The sequence below is a fragment of the Moschus berezovskii genome, chromosome 17 (assembly GCF_049115385.1).
Source record: "Moschus berezovskii isolate FMDL1 chromosome 17, NW_MosBer_1.0, whole genome shotgun sequence".
Lineage (NCBI taxonomy): Eukaryota > Metazoa > Chordata > Mammalia > Artiodactyla > Moschidae > Moschus > Moschus berezovskii.
The window spans coordinates 9,702,187-9,722,133 of NC_142476.1; the positions used below are offsets into that span (position 1 = coordinate 9,702,187).

Below are 19,947 nucleotides of genomic sequence, written 5' to 3' on the forward strand. Positions count from 1 at the left end.
GAGCGTCAAACTTTTGTTAGAGGATTGAATTCAGTTCGACCTTTCCAAATAGTTATTATCATCGTGGGATGTTATTTCCCAGGCTTGATTTTCCAAACAATGTTTGCATGCCCACTGAGTCAGTGGCTGTTCAGACTCACACAAGTCATAAATTTAGTGGGACAGTTCGTTATGCAGACGAAGCCTAGAGTGAACCTGACTGTCTCTGACCCAGTTATGCATTCCATTTACCACAAGAGTCATGGTCACTTGACTATCACATTGCACTGTTAGCTGTCTGTGACAATGTCCCTTGAGTGTGTACTACAAACTTTAATCAATGTAACGTTACGAGAATGGAACGCAAAACAATAACATATATCTCTGATGATAAAATGCTTGTGTCCCTGTTTAAACAAGGACAGGAACCACAACACTTATCAGGACTTGCTGCTGCTGCTGCTGCTGCTAAGTCGCTTCAGTCGTGTCCGACTCTGTGCGACCCCACAGACTGACACTCTACAAAATGCCACACAACACTCAGAATCTGTGAGTTTACCAGCAGATGTGAGTCCCAAGGTACTTTGCACGGCAATGACTGTGCCAACCTTGGCATGAAGCCACCCATGTTCTACCGTGGGTACCGTGACCACTGTGCCCACCTTATAATGACGGGCAGGATCTAGACCCCTGGACCTGCTAGTACCTCCAGGCATGGACACAGATGCACGGGTCCCCTTGCCCCATGACTGAGGATCACGTGGCTAACTCTAGGAGCACGTCACTGGTCAAGGGGAGCCAAATTGGGATCAACCCTCAGCACTCCCTTTGGCTTTGCCAACACGAGGTCAAGAAGGTGCGCCATTTGTCTCATCGCCACGTTCACCTGAGCAGAATCAATACGAAACTCGCTTGTGGAATGGATTCCCTGATAGCTCAGTTGGGAAAGAGTCTGCCTACAATGCCGGGGACCCGTGTTCGATCCCTGGGTTGGGGAGATTCCCTGGAGAATGGAAAGGCTAGCCCATCCAGTTTTCTGGCCTGGAGACATCCACGGACTGTAGTCCAGGGGGCCGCAAAGAGCTGGAGACAAACGGAGTGACTTTCACTTGAGCTTTGTAAGCAAAGTCTGAGTGGAGGAAAGTATCGGGTCATGGATAGTCAGTGTGCCATGGTGATGAGGAGTGTTTAGAGAGTTCACGGTTGATTTGTGCTGTGTAAGAGGGAAACACCTCCTGAGGAAACACACATACTCACAGCTTCAGAATTCCATCACACGGGCTCACATGTGGGCCCCCAACCCTGATTCACACAAACTCACATCATCTAGAAGATGTGGATGTTTCCAGGGACTATAGAACACAGAGACTGCTCTGTCCTTGAGATCAGTCTCTTCTGAGAAGCCCCAGCCCTCACCCACAGTAGGAATCCGGCATCAGGGTGACTCTGCAAACCTAGCTGGCATGAGAGCCCCACAACTCTCAGCTAAATTGTTCCTCAGCAGAGGGATGGTCCCTGAATATTTACCAGGTTCGGTGGCTTCTGCGGCTGCCTGTGACTAGAGAGAAGAAAACAAGTGTGAGATTGTCAGCATCCTGTGTTCTCTGCAGTGACTTTTTCGTTCGTTATCTGTTTGTTTGTTTGTTTGTATTTTTCTTCCCTCAGGGAGCTAAACTCTTTGAAAAAAAGCAAGGGCTCAAAAGAAAACAGAGAGGACCCTTGTTGAAACAGCTGGGCTCTTTCAGTGAAGATTTTCTGCTTCAAGGGGCCAAAAAATTCTACCGAGCAAAGGACCTACAGTAGTAATGGACGGTATATTTTAGTGTCCTTTGGAATCAGGTCTGTGTTGATAAGAGATTTCCCTTCAATATTTCACTAGCAAGGAAGTGCATACATAAGTGTCAATATACACAGTCAGATTAGCATCACTGTATTTCGCTGAATAAAAAACAAAGAAGGGAAGCAACAGTCTTATGAGAGATCACATTTGAGCTTACCGTTGTCGTATCCACAGGAGGGTCCTCAGCCCCAGCCTGGGGCTGATCCAACAGCTGGTCTTCCCGGGTCACTAAAGGGAAACAGAATGGCATCAGGAAAGACGTGAGGCTGCTTACAAATATCTCAGTAATTTTTTGTTTGGTGGGCACAGGGGAAAGGTTAGTACATATGGACTGAGCTGCTCTTCAATCATCCTCCTTGCTGGAAGAGACCAGCACATAGGCAATGAGAGAGAGAGTGCCTGCATTTAACTGGTGATAACCGAACCCGTGCGGAAAAGTCAAACGTTAAGCTGCATGCCAGCTTTCAATGACAGACACCCATGACCCTCCTGCCTGTTGACAGCATATGGGAAACCACACCTATCTTCTGGCTTTCTACCTAGATCACTGCATCCTCAGGTCCGATGTTTCAAGTATTGTACTGGCCAAGTCTCTGAGAGTTTGTTTTTTTTTTTAATCCATTTCTGTTAATGGGAGTCTAATTACTTTTACAATATTGTACTGCACTTGCCAAACATTGACAGGAATCCACCCCAGCTGTACATGTGCGCCCCATCTTGAATCCGCCTCCCACCTCCCTCCCCATATCATCCCTCTGGCTCATCCCAGTGCACCAGGCTTGAGCGTCAAACTTTTGTTAGAGGATTGAATTCAGTTCGACCTTTCCAAATAGTTATTATCATCGTGGGATGTTATTTCCCAGGCTTGATTTTCCAAACAATGTTTGCATGCCCACTGAGTCAGTGGCTGTTCAGACTCACACAAGTCATAAATTTAGTGGGACAGTTCGTTATGCAGACGAAGCCTAGAGTGAACCTGACTGTCTCTGACCCAGTTATGCATTCCATTTACCACAAGAGTCATGGTCACTTGACTATCACATTGCACTGTTAGCTGTCTGTGACAATGTCCCTTGAGTGTGTACTACAAACTTTAATCAATGTAACGTTAAGAGAATGGAACGCAAAACAATAACATATATCTCTGATGATAAAATGCTTGTGTCCCTGTTTAAACAAGGACAGGAACCACAACACTTATCAGGACTTGCTGCTGCTGCTGCTGCTGCTAAGTCGCTTCAGTCGTGTCCGACTCTGTGCGACCCCACAGACTGACACTCTACAAAATGCCACACAACACTCAGAATCTGTGAGTTTACCAGCAGATGTGAGTCCCAAGGTACTTTGCACGGCAATGACTGTGCCAACCTTGGCATGAAGCCACCCATGTTCTACCGTGGGTACCGTGACCACTGTGCCCACCTTATAATGACGGGCAGGATCTAGACCCCTGGACCTGCTAGTACCTCCAGGCATGGACACAGATGCACGGGTCCCCTTGCCCCATGACTGAGGATCACGTGGCTAACTCTAGGAGCACGTCACTGGTCAAGGGGAGCCAAATTGGGATCAACCCTCAGCACTCCGTTTGGCTTTGCCAACACGAGGTCAAGAAGGTGCGCCATTTGTCTCATCGCCACGTTCACCTGAGCAGAATCAATACGAAACTCGCTTGTGGAATGGATTCCCTGATAGCTCAGTTGGGAAAGAGTCTGCCTACAATGCCGGGGACCCGTGTTCGATCCCTGGGTTGGGGAGATTCCCTGGAGAATGGAAAGGCTAGCCCATCCAGTTTTCTGGCCTGGAGACATCCACGGACTGTAGTCCAGGGGGCCGCAAAGAGCTGGAGACAAACGGAGTGACTTTCACTTGAGCTTTGTAAGCAAAGTCTGAGTGGAGGAAAGTATCGGGTCATGGATAGTCAGTGTGCCATGGTGATGAGGAGTGTTTAGAGAGTTCACGGTTGATTTGTGCTGTGTAAGAGGGAAACACCTCCTGAGGAAACACACATACTCACAGCTTCAGAATTCCATCACACGGGCTCACATGTGGGCCCCCAACCCTGATTCACACAAACTCACATCATCTAGAAGATGTGGATGTTTCCAGGGACTATAGAACACAGAGACTGCTCTGTCCTTGAGATCAGTCTCTTCTGAGAAGCCCCAGCCCTCACCCACAGTAGGAATCCGGCATCAGGGTGACTCTGCAAACCTAGCTGGCATGAGAGCCCCACAACTCTCAGCTAAATTGTTCCTCAGCAGAGGGATGGTCCCTGAATATTTACCAGGTTCGGTGGCTTCTGCGGCTGCCTGTGACTAGAGAGAAGAAAACAAGTGTGAGATTGTCAGCATCCTGTGTTCTCTGCAGTGACTTTTTCGTTCGTTATCTGTTTGTTTGTTTGTTTGTATTTTTCTTCCCTCAGGGAGCTAAACTCTTTGAAAAAAAGCAAGGGCTCAAAAGAAAACAGAGAGGACCCTTGTTGAAACAGCTGGGCTCTTTCAGTGAAGATTTTCTGCTTCAAGGGGCCAAAAAATTCTACCGAGCAAAGGACCTACAGTAGTAATGGACGGTATATTTTAGTGTCCTTTGGAATCAGGTCTGTGTTGATAAGAGATTTCCCTTCAATATTTCACTAGCAAGGAAGTGCATACATAAGTGTCAATATACACAGTCAGATTAGCATCACTGTATTTCGCTGAATAAAAAACAAAGAAGGGAAGCAACAGTCTTATGAGAGATCACATTTGAGCTTACCGTTGTCGTATCCACAGGAGGGTCCTCAGCCCCAGCCTGGGGCTGATCCAACAGCTGGTCTTCCCGGGTCACTAAAGGGAAACAGAATGGCATCAGGAAAGACGTGAGGCTGCTTACAAATATCTCAGTAATTTTTTGTTTGGTGGGCACAGGGGAAAGGTTAGTACATATGGACTGAGCTGCTCTTCAATCATCCTCCTTGCTGGAAGAGACCAGCACATAGGCAATGAGAGAGAGAGTGCCTGCATTTAACTGGTGATAACCGAACCCGTGCGGAAAAGTCAAACGTTAAGCTGCATGCCAGCTTTCAATGACAGACACCCATGACCCTCCTGCCTGTTGACAGCATATGGGAAACCACACCTATCTTCTGGCTTTCTACCTAGATCACTGCATCCTCAGGTCCGATGTTTCAAGTATTGTACTGGCCAAGTCTCTGAGAGTTTGTTTTTTTTTTAATCCATTTCTGTTAATGGGAGTCTAATTACTTTTACAATATTGTACTGCACTTGCCAAACATTGACAGGAATCCACCCCAGCTGTACATGTGCGCCCCATCTTGAATCCGCCTCCCACCTCCCTCCCCATATCATCCCTCTGGCTCATCCCAGTGCACCAGGCTTGAGCGTCAAACTTTTGTTAGAGGATTGAATTCAGTTCGACCTTTCCAAATAGTTATTATCATCGTGGGATGTTATTTCCCAGGCTTGATTTTCCAAACAATGTTTGCATGCCCACTGAGTCAGTGGCTGTTCAGACTCACACAAGTCATAAATTTAGTGGGACAGTTCGTTATGCAGACGAAGCCTAGAGTGAACCTGACTGTCTCTGACCCAGTTATGCATTCCATTTACCACAAGAGTCATGGTCACTTGACTATCACATTGCACTGTTAGCTGTCTGTGACAATGTCCCTTGAGTGTGTACTACAAACTTTAATCAATGTAACGTTACGAGAATGGAACGCAAAACAATAACATATATCTCTGATGATAAAATGCTTGTGTCCCTGTTTAAACAAGGACAGGAACCACAACACTTATCAGGACTTGCTGCTGCTGCTGCTGCTGCTAAGTCGCTTCAGTCGTGTCCGACTCTGTGCGACCCCACAGACTGACACTCTACAAAATGCCACACAACACTCAGAATCTGTGAGTTTACCAGCAGATGTGAGTCCCAAGGTACTTTGCACGGCAATGACTGTGCCAACCTTGGCATGAAGCCACCCATGTTCTACCGTGGGTACCGTGACCACTGTGCCCACCTTATAATGACGGGCAGGATCTAGACCCCTGGACCTGCTAGTACCTCCAGGCATGGACACAGATGCACGGGTCCCCTTGCCCCATGACTGAGGATCACGTGGCTAACTCTAGGAGCACGTCACTGGTCAAGGGGAGCCAAATTGGGATCAACCCTCAGCACTCCGTTTGGCTTTGCCAACACGAGGTCAAGAAGGTGCGCCATTTGTCTCATCGCCACGTTCACCTGAGCAGAATCAATACGAAACTCGCTTGTGGAATGGATTCCCTGATAGCTCAGTTGGGAAAGAGTCTGCCTACAATGCCGGGGACCCGTGTTCGATCCCTGGGTTGGGGAGATTCCCTGGAGAATGGAAAGGCTAGCCCATCCAGTTTTCTGGCCTGGAGACATCCACGGACTGTAGTCCAGGGGGCCGCAAAGAGCTGGAGACAAACGGAGTGACTTTCACTTGAGCTTTGTAAGCAAAGTCTGAGTGGAGGAAAGTATCGGGTCATGGATAGTCAGTGTGCCATGGTGATGAGGAGTGTTTAGAGAGTTCACGGTTGATTTGTGCTGTGTAAGAGGGAAACACCTCCTGAGGAAACACACATACTCACAGCTTCAGAATTCCATCACACGGGCTCACATGTGGGCCCCCAACCCTGATTCACACAAACTCACATCATCTAGAAGATGTGGATGTTTCCAGGGACTATAGAACACAGAGACTGCTCTGTCCTTGAGATCAGTCTCTTCTGAGAAGCCCCAGCCCTCACCCACAGTAGGAATCCGGCATCAGGGTGACTCTGCAAACCTAGCTGGCATGAGAGCCCCACAACTCTCAGCTAAATTGTTCCTCAGCAGAGGGATGGTCCCTGAATATTTACCAGGTTCGGTGGCTTCTGCGGCTGCCTGTGACTAGAGAGAAGAAAACAAGTGTGAGATTGTCAGCATCCTGTGTTCTCTGCAGTGACTTTTTCGTTCGTTATCTGTTTGTTTGTTTGTTTGTATTTTTCTTCCCTCAGGGAGCTAAACTCTTTGAAAAAAAGCAAGGGCTCAAAAGAAAACAGAGAGGACCCTTGTTGAAACAGCTGGGCTCTTTCAGTGAAGATTTTCTGCTTCAAGGGGCCAAAAAATTCTACCGAGCAAAGGACCTACAGTAGTAATGGACGGTATATTTTAGTGTCCTTTGGAATCAGGTCTGTGTTGATAAGAGATTTCCCTTCAATATTTCACTAGCAAGGAAGTGCATACATAAGTGTCAATATACACAGTCAGATTAGCATCACTGTATTTCGCTGAATAAAAAACAAAGAAGGGAAGCAACAGTCTTATGAGAGATCACATTTGAGCTTACCGTTGTCGTATCCACAGGAGGGTCCTCAGCCCCAGCCTGGGGCTGATCCAACAGCTGGTCTTCCCGGGTCACTAAAGGGAAACAGAATGGCATCAGGAAAGACGTGAGGCTGCTTACAAATATCTCAGTAATTTTTTGTTTGGTGGGCACAGGGGAAAGGTTAGTACATATGGACTGAGCTGCTCTTCAATCATCCTCCTTGCTGGAAGAGACCAGCACATAGGCAATGAGAGAGAGAGTGCCTGCATTTAACTGGTGATAACCGAACCCGTGCGGAAAAGTCAAACGTTAAGCTGCATGCCAGCTTTCAATGACAGACACCCATGACCCTCCTGCCTGTTGACAGCATATGGGAAACCACACCTATCTTCTGGCTTTCTACCTAGATCACTGCATCCTCAGGTCCGATGTTTCAAGTATTGTACTGGCCAAGTCTCTGAGAGTTTGTTTTTTTTTTAATCCATTTCTGTTAATGGGAGTCTAATTACTTTTACAATATTGTACTGCACTTGCCAAACATTGACAGGAATCCACCCCAGCTGTACATGTGCGCCCCATCTTGAATCCGCCTCCCACCTCCCTCCCCATATCATCCCTCTGGCTCATCCCAGTGCACCAGGCTTGAGCGTCAAACTTTTGTTAGAGGATTGAATTCAGTTCGACCTTTCCAAATAGTTATTATCATCGTGGGATGTTATTTCCCAGGCTTGATTTTCCAAACAATGTTTGCATGCCCACTGAGTCAGTGGCTGTTCAGACTCACACAAGTCATAAATTTAGTGGGACAGTTCGTTATGCAGACGAAGCCTAGAGTGAACCTGACTGTCTCTGACCCAGTTATGCATTCCATTTACCACAAGAGTCATGGTCACTTGACTATCACATTGCACTGTTAGCTGTCTGTGACAATGTCCCTTGAGTGTGTACTACAAACTTTAATCAATGTAACGTTACGAGAATGGAACGCAAAACAATAACATATATCTCTGATGATAAAATGCTTGTGTCCCTGTTTAAACAAGGACAGGAACCACAACACTTATCAGGACTTGCTGCTGCTGCTGCTGCTGCTAAGTCGCTTCAGTCGTGTCCGACTCTGTGCGACCCCACAGACTGACACTCTACAAAATGCCACACAACACTCAGAATCTGTGAGTTTACCAGCAGATGTGAGTCCCAAGGTACTTTGCACGGCAATGACTGTGCCAACCTTGGCATGAAGCCACCCATGTTCTACCGTGGGTACCGTGACCACTGTGCCCACCTTATAATGACGGGCAGGATCTAGACCCCTGGACCTGCTAGTACCTCCAGGCATGGACACAGATGCACGGGTCCCCTTGCCCCATGACTGAGGATCACGTGGCTAACTCTAGGAGCACGTCACTGGTCAAGGGGAGCCAAATTGGGATCAACCCTCAGCACTCCGTTTGGCTTTGCCAACACGAGGTCAAGAAGGTGCGCCATTTGTCTCATCGCCACGTTCACCTGAGCAGAATCAATACGAAACTCGCTTGTGGAATGGATTCCCTGATAGCTCAGTTGGGAAAGAGTCTGCCTACAATGCCGGGGACCCGTGTTCGATCCCTGGGTTGGGGAGATTCCCTGGAGAATGGAAAGGCTAGCCCATCCAGTTTTCTGGCCTGGAGACATCCACGGACTGTAGTCCAGGGGGCCGCAAAGAGCTGGAGACAAACGGAGTGACTTTCACTTGAGCTTTGTAAGCAAAGTCTGAGTGGAGGAAAGTATCGGGTCATGGATAGTCAGTGTGCCATGGTGATGAGGAGTGTTTAGAGAGTTCACGGTTGATTTGTGCTGTGTAAGAGGGAAACACCTCCTGAGGAAACACACATACTCACAGCTTCAGAATTCCATCACACGGGCTCACATGTGGGCCCCCAACCCTGATTCACACAAACTCACATCATCTAGAAGATGTGGATGTTTCCAGGGACTATAGAACACAGAGACTGCTCTGTCCTTGAGATCAGTCTCTTCTGAGAAGCCCCAGCCCTCACCCACAGTAGGAATCCGGCATCAGGGTGACTCTGCAAACCTAGCTGGCATGAGAGCCCCACAACTCTCAGCTAAATTGTTCCTCAGCAGAGGGATGGTCCCTGAATATTTACCAGGTTCGGTGGCTTCTGCGGCTGCCTGTGACTAGAGAGAAGAAAACAAGTGTGAGATTGTCAGCATCCTGTGTTCTCTGCAGTGACTTTTTCGTTCGTTATCTGTTTGTTTGTTTGTTTGTATTTTTCTTCCCTCAGGGAGCTAAACTCTTTGAAAAAAAGCAAGGGCTCAAAAGAAAACAGAGAGGACCCTTGTTGAAACAGCTGGGCTCTTTCAGTGAAGATTTTCTGCTTCAAGGGGCCAAAAAATTCTACCGAGCAAAGGACCTACAGTAGTAATGGACGGTATATTTTAGTGTCCTTTGGAATCAGGTCTGTGTTGATAAGAGATTTCCCTTCAATATTTCACTAGCAAGGAAGTGCATACATAAGTGTCAATATACACAGTCAGATTAGCATCACTGTATTTCGCTGAATAAAAAACAAAGAAGGGAAGCAACAGTCTTATGAGAGATCACATTTGAGCTTACCGTTGTCGTATCCACAGGAGGGTCCTCAGCCCCAGCCTGGGGCTGATCCAACAGCTGGTCTTCCCGGGTCACTAAAGGGAAACAGAATGGCATCAGGAAAGACGTGAGGCTGCTTACAAATATCTCAGTAATTTTTTGTTTGGTGGGCACAGGGGAAAGGTTAGTACATATGGACTGAGCTGCTCTTCAATCATCCTCCTTGCTGGAAGAGACCAGCACATAGGCAATGAGAGAGAGAGTGCCTGCATTTAACTGGTGATAACCGAACCCGTGCGGAAAAGTCAAACGTTAAGCTGCATGCCAGCTTTCAATGACAGACACCCATGACCCTCCTGCCTGTTGACAGCATATGGGAAACCACACCTATCTTCTGGCTTTCTACCTAGATCACTGCATCCTCAGGTCCGATGTTTCAAGTATTGTACTGGCCAAGTCTCTGAGAGTTTGTTTTTTTTTTTATTCCATTTCTGTTAATGGGAGTCTAATTACTTTTACAATATTGTACTGCACTTGCCAAACATTGACAGGAATCCACCCCAGCTGTACATGTGCGCCCCATCTTGAATCTGCCTCCCACCTCCCTCCCCATATCATCCCTCTGGCTCATCCCAGTGCACCAGGCTTGAGCGTCAAACTTTTGTTAGAGGATTGAATTCAGTTCGACCTTTCCAAATAGTTATTATCATCGTGGGATGTTATTTCCCAGGCTTGATTTTCCAAACAATGTTTGCATGCCCACTGAGTCAGTGGCTGTTCAGACTCACACAAGTCATAAATTTAGTGGGACAGTTCGTTATGCAGACGAAGCCTAGAGTGAACCTGACTGTCTCTGACCCAGTTATGCATTCCATTTACCACAAGAGTCATGGTCACTTGACTATCACATTGCACTGTTAGCTGTCTGTGACAATGTCCCTTGAGTGTGTACTACAAACTTTAATCAATGTAACGTTACGAGAATGGAACGCAAAACAATAACATATATCTCTGATGATAAAATGCTTGTGTCCCTGTTTAAACAAGGACAGGAACCACAACACTTATCAGGACTTGCTGCTGCTGCTGCTGCTGCTAAGTCGCTTCAGTCGTGTCCGACTCTGTGCGACCCCACAGACTGACACTCTACAAAATGCCACACAACACTCAGAATCTGTGAGTTTACCAGCAGATGTGAGTCCCAAGGTACTTTGCACGGCAATGACTGTGCCAACCTTGGCATGAAGCCACCCATGTTCTACCGTGGGTACCGTGACCACTGTGCCCACCTTATAATGACGGGCAGGATCTAGACCCCTGGACCTGCTAGTACCTCCAGGCATGGACACAGATGCACGGGTCCCCTTGCCCCATGACTGAGGATCACGTGGCTAACTCTAGGAGCACGTCACTGGTCAAGGGGAGCCAAATTGGGATCAACCCTCAGCACTCCGTTTGGCTTTGCCAACACGAGGTCAAGAAGGTGCGCCATTTGTCTCATCGCCACGTTCACCTGAGCAGAATCAATACGAAACTCGCTTGTGGAATGGATTCCCTGATAGCTCAGTTGGGAAAGAGTCTGCCTACAATGCCGGGGACCCGTGTTCGATCCCTGGGTTGGGGAGATTCCCTGGAGAATGGAAAGGCTAGCCCATCCAGTTTTCTGGCCTGGAGACATCCACGGACTGTAGTCCAGGGGGCCGCAAAGAGCTGGAGACAAACGGAGTGACTTTCACTTGAGCTTTGTAAGCAAAGTCTGAGTGGAGGAAAGTATCGGGTCATGGATAGTCAGTGTGCCATGGTGATGAGGAGTGTTTAGAGAGTTCACGGTTGATTTGTGCTGTGTAAGAGGGAAACACCTCCTGAGGAAACACACATACTCACAGCTTCAGAATTCCATCACACGGGCTCACATGTGGGCCCCCAACCCTGATTCACACAAACTCACATCATCTAGAAGATGTGGATGTTTCCAGGGACTATAGAACACAGAGACTGCTCTGTCCTTGAGATCAGTCTCTTCTGAGAAGCCCCAGCCCTCACCCACAGTAGGAATCCGGCATCAGGGTGACTCTGCAAACCTAGCTGGCATGAGAGCCCCACAACTCTCAGCTAAATTGTTCCTCAGCAGAGGGATGGTCCCTGAATATTTACCAGGTTCGGTGGCTTCTGCGGCTGCCTGTGACTAGAGAGAAGAAAACAAGTGTGAGATTGTCAGCATCCTGTGTTCTCTGCAGTGACTTTTTCGTTCGTTATCTGTTTGTTTGTTTGTTTGTATTTTTCTTCCCTCAGGGAGCTAAACTCTTTGAAAAAAAGCAAGGGCTCAAAAGAAAACAGAGAGGACCCTTGTTGAAACAGCTGGGCTCTTTCAGTGAAGATTTTCTGCTTCAAGGGGCCAAAAAATTCTACCGAGCAAAGGACCTACAGTAGTAATGGACGGTATATTTTAGTGTCCTTTGGAATCAGGTCTGTGTTGATAAGAGATTTCCCTTCAATATTTCACTAGCAAGGAAGTGCATACATAAGTGTCAATATACACAGTCAGATTAGCATCACTGTATTTCGCTGAATAAAAAACAAAGAAGGGAAGCAACAGTCTTATGAGAGATCACATTTGAGCTTACCGTTGTCGTATCCACAGGAGGGTCCTCAGCCCCAGCCTGGGGCTGATCCAACAGCTGGTCTTCCCGGGTCACTAAAGGGAAACAGAATGGCATCAGGAAAGACGTGAGGCTGCTTACAAATATCTCAGTAATTTTTTGTTTGGTGGGCACAGGGGAAAGGTTAGTACATATGGACTGAGCTGCTCTTCAATCATCCTCCTTGCTGGAAGAGACCAGCACATAGGCAATGAGAGAGAGAGTGCCTGCATTTAACTGGTGATAACCGAACCCGTGCGGAAAAGTCAAACGTTAAGCTGCATGCCAGCTTTCAATGACAGACACCCATGACCCTCCTGCCTGTTGACAGCATATGGGAAACCACACCTATCTTCTGGCTTTCTACCTAGATCACTGCATCCTCAGGTCCGATGTTTCAAGTATTGTACTGGCCAAGTCTCTGAGAGTTTGTTTTTTTTTTTAATCCATTTCTGTTAATGGGAGTCTAATTACTTTTACAATATTGTACTGCACTTGCCAAACATTGACAGGAATCCACCCCAGCTGTACATGTGCGCCCCATCTTGAATCCGCCTCCCACCTCCCTCCCCATATCATCCCTCTGGCTCATCCCAGTGCACCAGGCTTGAGCGTCAAACTTTTGTTAGAGGATTGAATTCAGTTCGACCTTTCCAAATAGTTATTATCATCGTGGGATGTTATTTCCCAGGCTTGATTTTCCAAACAATGTTTGCATGCCCACTGAGTCAGTGGCTGTTCAGACTCACACAAGTCATAAATTTAGTGGGACAGTTCGTTATGCAGACGAAGCCTAGAGTGAACCTGACTGTCTCTGACCCAGTTATGCATTCCATTTACCACAAGAGTCATGGTCACTTGACTATCACATTGCACTGTTAGCTGTCTGTGACAATGTCCCTTGAGTGTGTACTACAAACTTTAATCAATGTAACGTTACGAGAATGGAACGCAAAACAATAACATATATCTCTGATGATAAAATGCTTGTGTCCCTGTTTAAACAAGGACAGGAACCACAACACTTATCAGGACTTGCTGCTGCTGCTGCTGCTGCTAAGTCGCTTCAGTCGTGTCCGACTCTGTGCGACCCCACAGACTGACACTCTACAAAATGCCACACAACACTCAGAATCTGTGAGTTTACCAGCAGATGTGAGTCCCAAGGTACTTTGCACGGCAATGACTGTGCCAACCTTGGCATGAAGCCACCCATGTTCTACCGTGGGTACCGTGACCACTGTGCCCACCTTATAATGACGGGCAGGATCTAGACCCCTGGACCTGCTAGTACCTCCAGGCATGGACACAGATGCACGGGTCCCCTTGCCCCATGACTGAGGATCACGTGGCTAACTCTAGGAGCACGTCACTGGTCAAGGGGAGCCAAATTGGGATCAACCCTCAGCACTCCGTTTGGCTTTGCCAACACGAGGTCAAGAAGGTGCGCCATTTGTCTCATCGCCACGTTCACCTGAGCAGAATCAATACGAAACTCGCTTGTGGAATGGATTCCCTGATAGCTCAGTTGGGAAAGAGTCTGCCTACAATGCCGGGGACCCGTGTTCGATCCCTGGGTTGGGGAGATTCCCTGGAGAATGGAAAGGCTAGCCCATCCAGTTTTCTGGCCTGGAGACATCCACGGACTGTAGTCCAGGGGGCCGCAAAGAGCTGGAGACAAACGGAGTGACTTTCACTTGAGCTTTGTAAGCAAAGTCTGAGTGGAGGAAAGTATCGGGTCATGGATAGTCAGTGTGCCATGGTGATGAGGAGTGTTTAGAGAGTTCACGGTTGATTTGTGCTGTGTAAGAGGGAAACACCTCCTGAGGAAACACACATACTCACAGCTTCAGAATTCCATCACACGGGCTCACATGTGGGCCCCCAACCCTGATTCACACAAACTCACATCATCTAGAAGATGTGGATGTTTCCAGGGACTATAGAACACAGAGACTGCTCTGTCCTTGAGATCAGTCTCTTCTGAGAAGCCCCAGCCCTCACCCACAGTAGGAATCCGGCATCAGGGTGACTCTGCAAACCTAGCTGGCATGAGAGCCCCACAACTCTCAGCTAAATTGTTCCTCAGCAGAGGGATGGTCCCTGAATATTTACCAGGTTCGGTGGCTTCTGCGGCTGCCTGTGACTAGAGAGAAGAAAACAAGTGTGAGATTGTCAGCATCCTGTGTTCTCTGCAGTGACTTTTTCGTTCGTTATCTGTTTGTTTGTTTGTTTGTATTTTTCTTCCCTCAGGGAGCTAAACTCTTTGAAAAAAAGCAAGGGCTCAAAAGAAAACAGAGAGGACCCTTGTTGAAACAGCTGGGCTCTTTCAGTGAAGATTTTCTGCTTCAAGGGGCCAAAAAATTCTACCGAGCAAAGGACCTACAGTAGTAATGGACGGTATATTTTAGTGTCCTTTGGAATCAGGTCTGTGTTGATAAGAGATTTCCCTTCAATATTTCACTAGCAAGGAAGTGCATACATAAGTGTCAATATACACAGTCAGATTAGCATCACTGTATTTCGCTGAATAAAAAACAAAGAAGGGAAGCAACAGTCTTATGAGAGATCACATTTGAGCTTACCGTTGTCGTATCCACAGGAGGGTCCTCAGCCCCAGCCTGGGGCTGATCCAACAGCTGGTCTTCCCGGGTCACTAAAGGGAAACAGAATGGCATCAGGAAAGACGTGAGGCTGCTTACAAATATCTCAGTAATTTTTTGTTTGGTGGGCACAGGGGAAAGGTTAGTACATATGGACTGAGCTGCTCTTCAATCATCCTCCTTGCTGGAAGAGACCAGCACATAGGCAATGAGAGAGAGAGTGCCTGCATTTAACTGGTGATAACCGAACCCGTGCGGAAAAGTCAAACGTTAAGCTGCATGCCAGCTTTCAATGACAGACACCCATGACCCTCCTGCCTGTTGACAGCATATGGGAAACCACACCTATCTTCTGGCTTTCTACCTAGATCACTGCATCCTCAGGTCCGATGTTTCAAGTATTGTACTGGCCAAGTCTCTGAGAGTTTGTTTTTTTTTTTAATCCATTTCTGTTAATGGGAGTCTAATTACTTTTACAATATTGTACTGCACTTGCCAAACATTGACAGGAATCCACCCCAGCTGTACATGTGCGCCCCATCTTGAATCCGCCTCCCACCTCCCTCCCCATATCATCCCTCTGGCTCATCCCAGTGCACCAGGCTTGAGCGTCAAACTTTTGTTAGAGGATTGAATTCAGTTCGACCTTTCCAAATAGTTATTATCATCGTGGGATGTTATTTCCCAGGCTTGATTTTCCAAACAATGTTTGCATGCCCACTGAGTCAGTGGCTGTTCAGACTCACACAAGTCATAAATTTAGTGGGACAGTTCGTTATGCAGACGAAGCCTAGAGTGAACCTGACTGTCTCTGACCCAGTTATGCATTCCATTTACCACAAGAGTCATGGTCACTTGACTATCACATTGCACTGTTAGCTGTCTGTGACAATGTCCCTTGAGTGTGTACTACAAACTTTAATCAATGTAACGTTACGAGAATGGAACGCAAAACAATAACATATATCTCTGATGATAAAATGCTTGTGTCCCTGTTTAAACAAGGACAGGAACCACAACACTTATCAGGACTTGCTGCTGCTGCTGCTGCTGCTAAGTCGCTTCAGTCGTGTCCGACTCTGTGCGACCCCACAGACTGACACTCTACAAAATGCCACACAACACTCAGAATCTGTGAGTTTACCAGCAGATGTGAGTCCCAAGGTACTTTGCACGGCAATGACTGTGCCAACCTTGGCATGAAGCCACCCATGTTCTACCGTGGGTACCGTGACCACTGTGCCCACCTTATAATGACGGGCAGGATCTAGACCCCTGGACCTGCTAGTACCTCCAGGCATGGACACAGATGCACGGGTCCCCTTGCCCCATGACTGAGGATCACGTGGCTAACTCTAGGAGCACGTCACTGGTCAAGGGGAGCCAAATTGGGATCAACCCTCAGCACTCCGTTTGGCTTTGCCAACACGAGGTCAAGAAGGTGCGCCATTTGTCTCATCGCCACGTTCACCTGAGCAGAATCAATACGAAACTCGCTTGTGGAATGGATTCCCTGAAAGCTCAGTTGGGAAAGAGTCTGCCTACAATGCCGGGGACCCGTGTTCGATCCCTGGGTTGGGGAGATTCCCTGGAGAATGGAAAGGCTAGCCCATCCAGTTTTCTGGCCTGGAGACATCCACGGACTGTAGTCCAGGGGGCCGCAAAGAGCTGGAGACAAACGGAGTGACTTTCACTTGAGCTTTGTAAGCAAAGTCTGAGTGGAGGAAAGTATCGGGTCATGGATAGTCAGTGTGCCATGGTGATGAGGAGTGTTTAGAGAGTTCACGGTTGATTTGTGCTGTGTAAGAGGGAAACACCTCCTGAGGAAACACACATACTCACAGCTTCAGAATTCCATCACACGGGCTCACATGTGGGCCCCCAACCCTGATTCACACAAACTCACATCATCTAGAAGATGTGGATGTTTCCAGGGACTATAGAACACAGAGACTGCTCTGTCCTTGAGATCAGTCTCTTCTGAGAAGCCCCAGCCCTCACCCACAGTAGGAATCCGGCATCAGGGTGACTCTGCAAACCTAGCTGGCATGAGAGCCCCACAACTCTCAGCTAAATTGTTCCTCAGCAGAGGGATGGTCCCTGAATATTTACCAGGTTCGGTGGCTTCTGCGGCTGCCTGTGACTAGAGAGAAGAAAACAAGTGTGAGATTGTCAGCATCCTGTGTTCTCTGCAGTGACTTTTTCGTTCGTTATCTGTTTGTTTGTTTGTTTGTTTGTTTGTATTTTTCTTCCCTCAGGGAGCTAAACTCTTTGAAAAAAAGCAAGGGCTCAAAAGAAAACAGAGAGGACCCTTGTTGAAACAGCTGGGCTCTTTCAGTGAAGATTTTCTGCTTCAAGGGGCCAAAAAATTCTACCGAGCAAAGGACCTACAGTAGTAATGGACGGTATATTTTAGTGTCCTTTGGAATCAGGTCTGTGTTGATAAGAGATTTCCCTTCAATATTTCACTAGCAAGGAAGTGCATACATAAGTGTCAATATACACAGTCAGATTAGCATCACTGTATTTCGCTGAATAAAAAACAAAGAAGGGAAGCAACAGTCTTATGAGAGATCACATTTGAGCTTACCGTTGTCGTATCCACAGGAGGGTCCTCAGCCCCAGTCTGGGGCTGATCCAACAGCTGGTCTTCCCGGGTCACTAAAGGGAAACAGAATGGCATCAGGAAAGACGTGAGGCTGCTTACAAATATCTCAGTAATTTTTTGTTTGGTGGGCACAGGGGAAAGGTTAGTACATATGGACTGAGCTGCTCTTCAATCATCCTCCTTGCTGGAAGAGACCAGCACATAGGCAATGAGAGAGAGAGTGCCTGCATTTAACTGGTGATAACCGAACCCGTGCGGAAAAGTCAAACGTTAAGCTGCATGCCAGCTTTCAATGACAGACACCCATGACCCTCCTGCCTGTTGACAGCATATGGGAAACCACACCTATCTTCTGGCTTTCTACCTAGATCACTGCATCCTCAGGTCCGATGTTTCAAGTATTGTACTGGCCAAGTCTCTGAGAGTTTGTTTTTTTTTTAATCCATTTCTGTTAATGGGAGTCTAATTACTTTTACAATATTGTACTGCACTTGCCAAACATTGACAGGAATCCACCCCAGCTGTACATGTGCGCCCCATCTTGAATCCGCCTCCCACCTCCCTCCCCATATCATCCCTCTGGCTCATCCCAGTGCACCAGGCTTGAGCGTCAAACTTTTGTTAGAGGATTGAATTCAGTTCGACCTTTCCAAATAGTTATTATCATCGTGGGATGTTATTTCCCAGGCTTGATTTTCCAAACAATGTTTGCATGCCCACTGAGTCAGTGGCTGTTCAGACTCACACAAGTCATAAATTTAGTGGGACAGTTCGTTATGCAGACGAAGCCTAGAGTGAACCTGACTGTCTCTGACCCAGTTATGCATTCCATTTACCACAAGAGTCATGGTCACTTGACTATCACATTGCACTGTTAGCTGTCTGTGACAATGTCCCTTGAGTGTGTACTACAAACTTTAATCAATGTAACGTTACGAGAATGGAACGCAAAACAATAACATATATCTCTGATGATAAAATGCTCGTGTCCCTGTTTAAACAAGGACAGGAACCACAACACTTATCAGGACTTGCTGCTGCTGCTGCTGCTGCTAAGTCGCTTCAGTCGTGTCCGACTCTGTGCGACCCCACAGACTGACACTCTACAAAATGCCACACAACACTCAGAATCTGTGAGTTTACCAGCAGATGTGAGTCCCAAGGTACTTTGCACGGCAATGACTGTGCCAACCTTGGCATGAAGCCACCCATGTTCTACCGTGGGTACCGTGACCACTGTGCCCACCTTATAATGACGGGCAGGATCTAGACCCCTGGACCTGCTAGTACCTCCAGGCATGGACACAGATGCACGGGTCCCCTTGCCCCATGACTGAGGATCACGTGGCTAACTCTAGGAGCACGTCACTGGTCAAGGGGAGCCAAATTGGGATCAACCCTCAGCACTCCGTTTGGCTTTGCCAACACGAGGTCAAGAAGGTGCGCCATTTGTCTCATCGCCACGTTCACCTGAGCAGAATCAATACGAAACTCGCTTGTGGAATGGATTCCCTGATAGCTCAGTTGGGAAAGAGTCTGCCTACAATGCCGGGGACCCGTGTTCGATCCCTGGGTTGGGGAGATTCCCTGGAGAATGGAAAGGCTAGCCCATCCAGTTTTCTGGCCTGGAGACATCCACGGACTGTAGTCCAGGGGGCCGCAAAGAGCTGGAGACAAACGGAGTGACTTTCACTTGAGCTTTGTAAGCAAAGTCTGAGTGGAGGAAAGTATCGGGTCATGGATAGTCAGTGTGCCATGGTGATGAGGAGTGTTTAGAGAGTTCACGGTTGATTTGTGCTGTGTAAGAGGGAAACACCTCCTGAGGAAACACACATACTCACAGCTTCAGAATTCCATCACACGGGCTCACATGTGGGCCCCCAACCCTGATTCACACAAACTCACATCATCTAGAAGATGTGGATGTTTCCAGGGACTACAGAACACAGAGACTGCTCTGTCCTTGAGATCAGTCTCTTCTGAGAAGCCCCAGCCCTCACCCACAGTAGGAATCCGGCATCAGGGTGACTCTGCAAACCTAGCTGGCATGAGAGCCCCACAACTCTCAGCTAAATTGTTCCTCAGCAGAGGGATGGTCCCTGAATATTTACCAGGTTCGGTGGCTTCTGCGGCTGCCTGTGACTAGAGAGAAGAAAACAAGTGTGAGATTGTCAGCATCCTGTGTTCTCTGCAGTGACTTTTTCGTTCGTTATCTGTTTGTTTGTTTGTTTGTTTGTTTGTATTTTTCTTCCCTCAGGGAGCTAAACTCTTTGAAAAAAAGCAAGGGCTCAAAAGAAAACAGAGAGGACCCTTGTTGAAACAGCTGGGCTCTTTCAGTGAAGATTTT

General features: G+C 47.5%; 1 protein-coding gene across 32 annotated transcripts in view; it reads right to left on the minus strand.

Annotated features, from left to right (window-relative positions):
* LOC129542117 (uncharacterized) overlaps positions 1-19,947 on the minus strand; it is a 99,011-nt gene that overhangs the window by 20,425 nt on the left and 58,639 nt on the right. For 30 of the 32 annotated variants that reach the window (XM_088844939.1, XM_088844944.1, XM_088844943.1 and 27 more), the window contains 15 exons: positions 19,712-19,742; positions 17,583-17,653; positions 17,105-17,135; positions 14,975-15,045; positions 14,505-14,535; positions 12,375-12,445; positions 11,905-11,935; positions 9,775-9,845; positions 9,305-9,335; positions 7,176-7,246; positions 6,706-6,736; positions 4,577-4,647; positions 4,107-4,137; positions 1,977-2,047; positions 1,507-1,537 (listed from right to left, as the gene is read on the minus strand). In XM_088844939.1, coding sequence (XP_088701065.1) covers positions 1,507-1,537; positions 1,977-2,047; positions 4,107-4,137; positions 4,577-4,647; positions 6,706-6,736; positions 7,176-7,246; positions 9,305-9,335; positions 9,775-9,845; positions 11,905-11,935; positions 12,375-12,445; positions 14,505-14,535; positions 14,975-15,045; positions 17,105-17,135; positions 17,583-17,653; positions 19,712-19,742 — 745 coding nt within the window. The remainder of the gene's footprint in view (positions 1-1,506; positions 1,538-1,976; positions 2,048-4,106; positions 4,138-4,576; positions 4,648-6,705; positions 6,737-7,175; positions 7,247-9,304; positions 9,336-9,774; positions 9,846-11,904; positions 11,936-12,374; positions 12,446-14,504; positions 14,536-14,974; positions 15,046-17,104; positions 17,136-17,582; positions 17,654-19,711; positions 19,743-19,947) is intronic. The other 2 variants (XM_088844949.1, XM_088844948.1) reach the window with 2 other exon arrangements.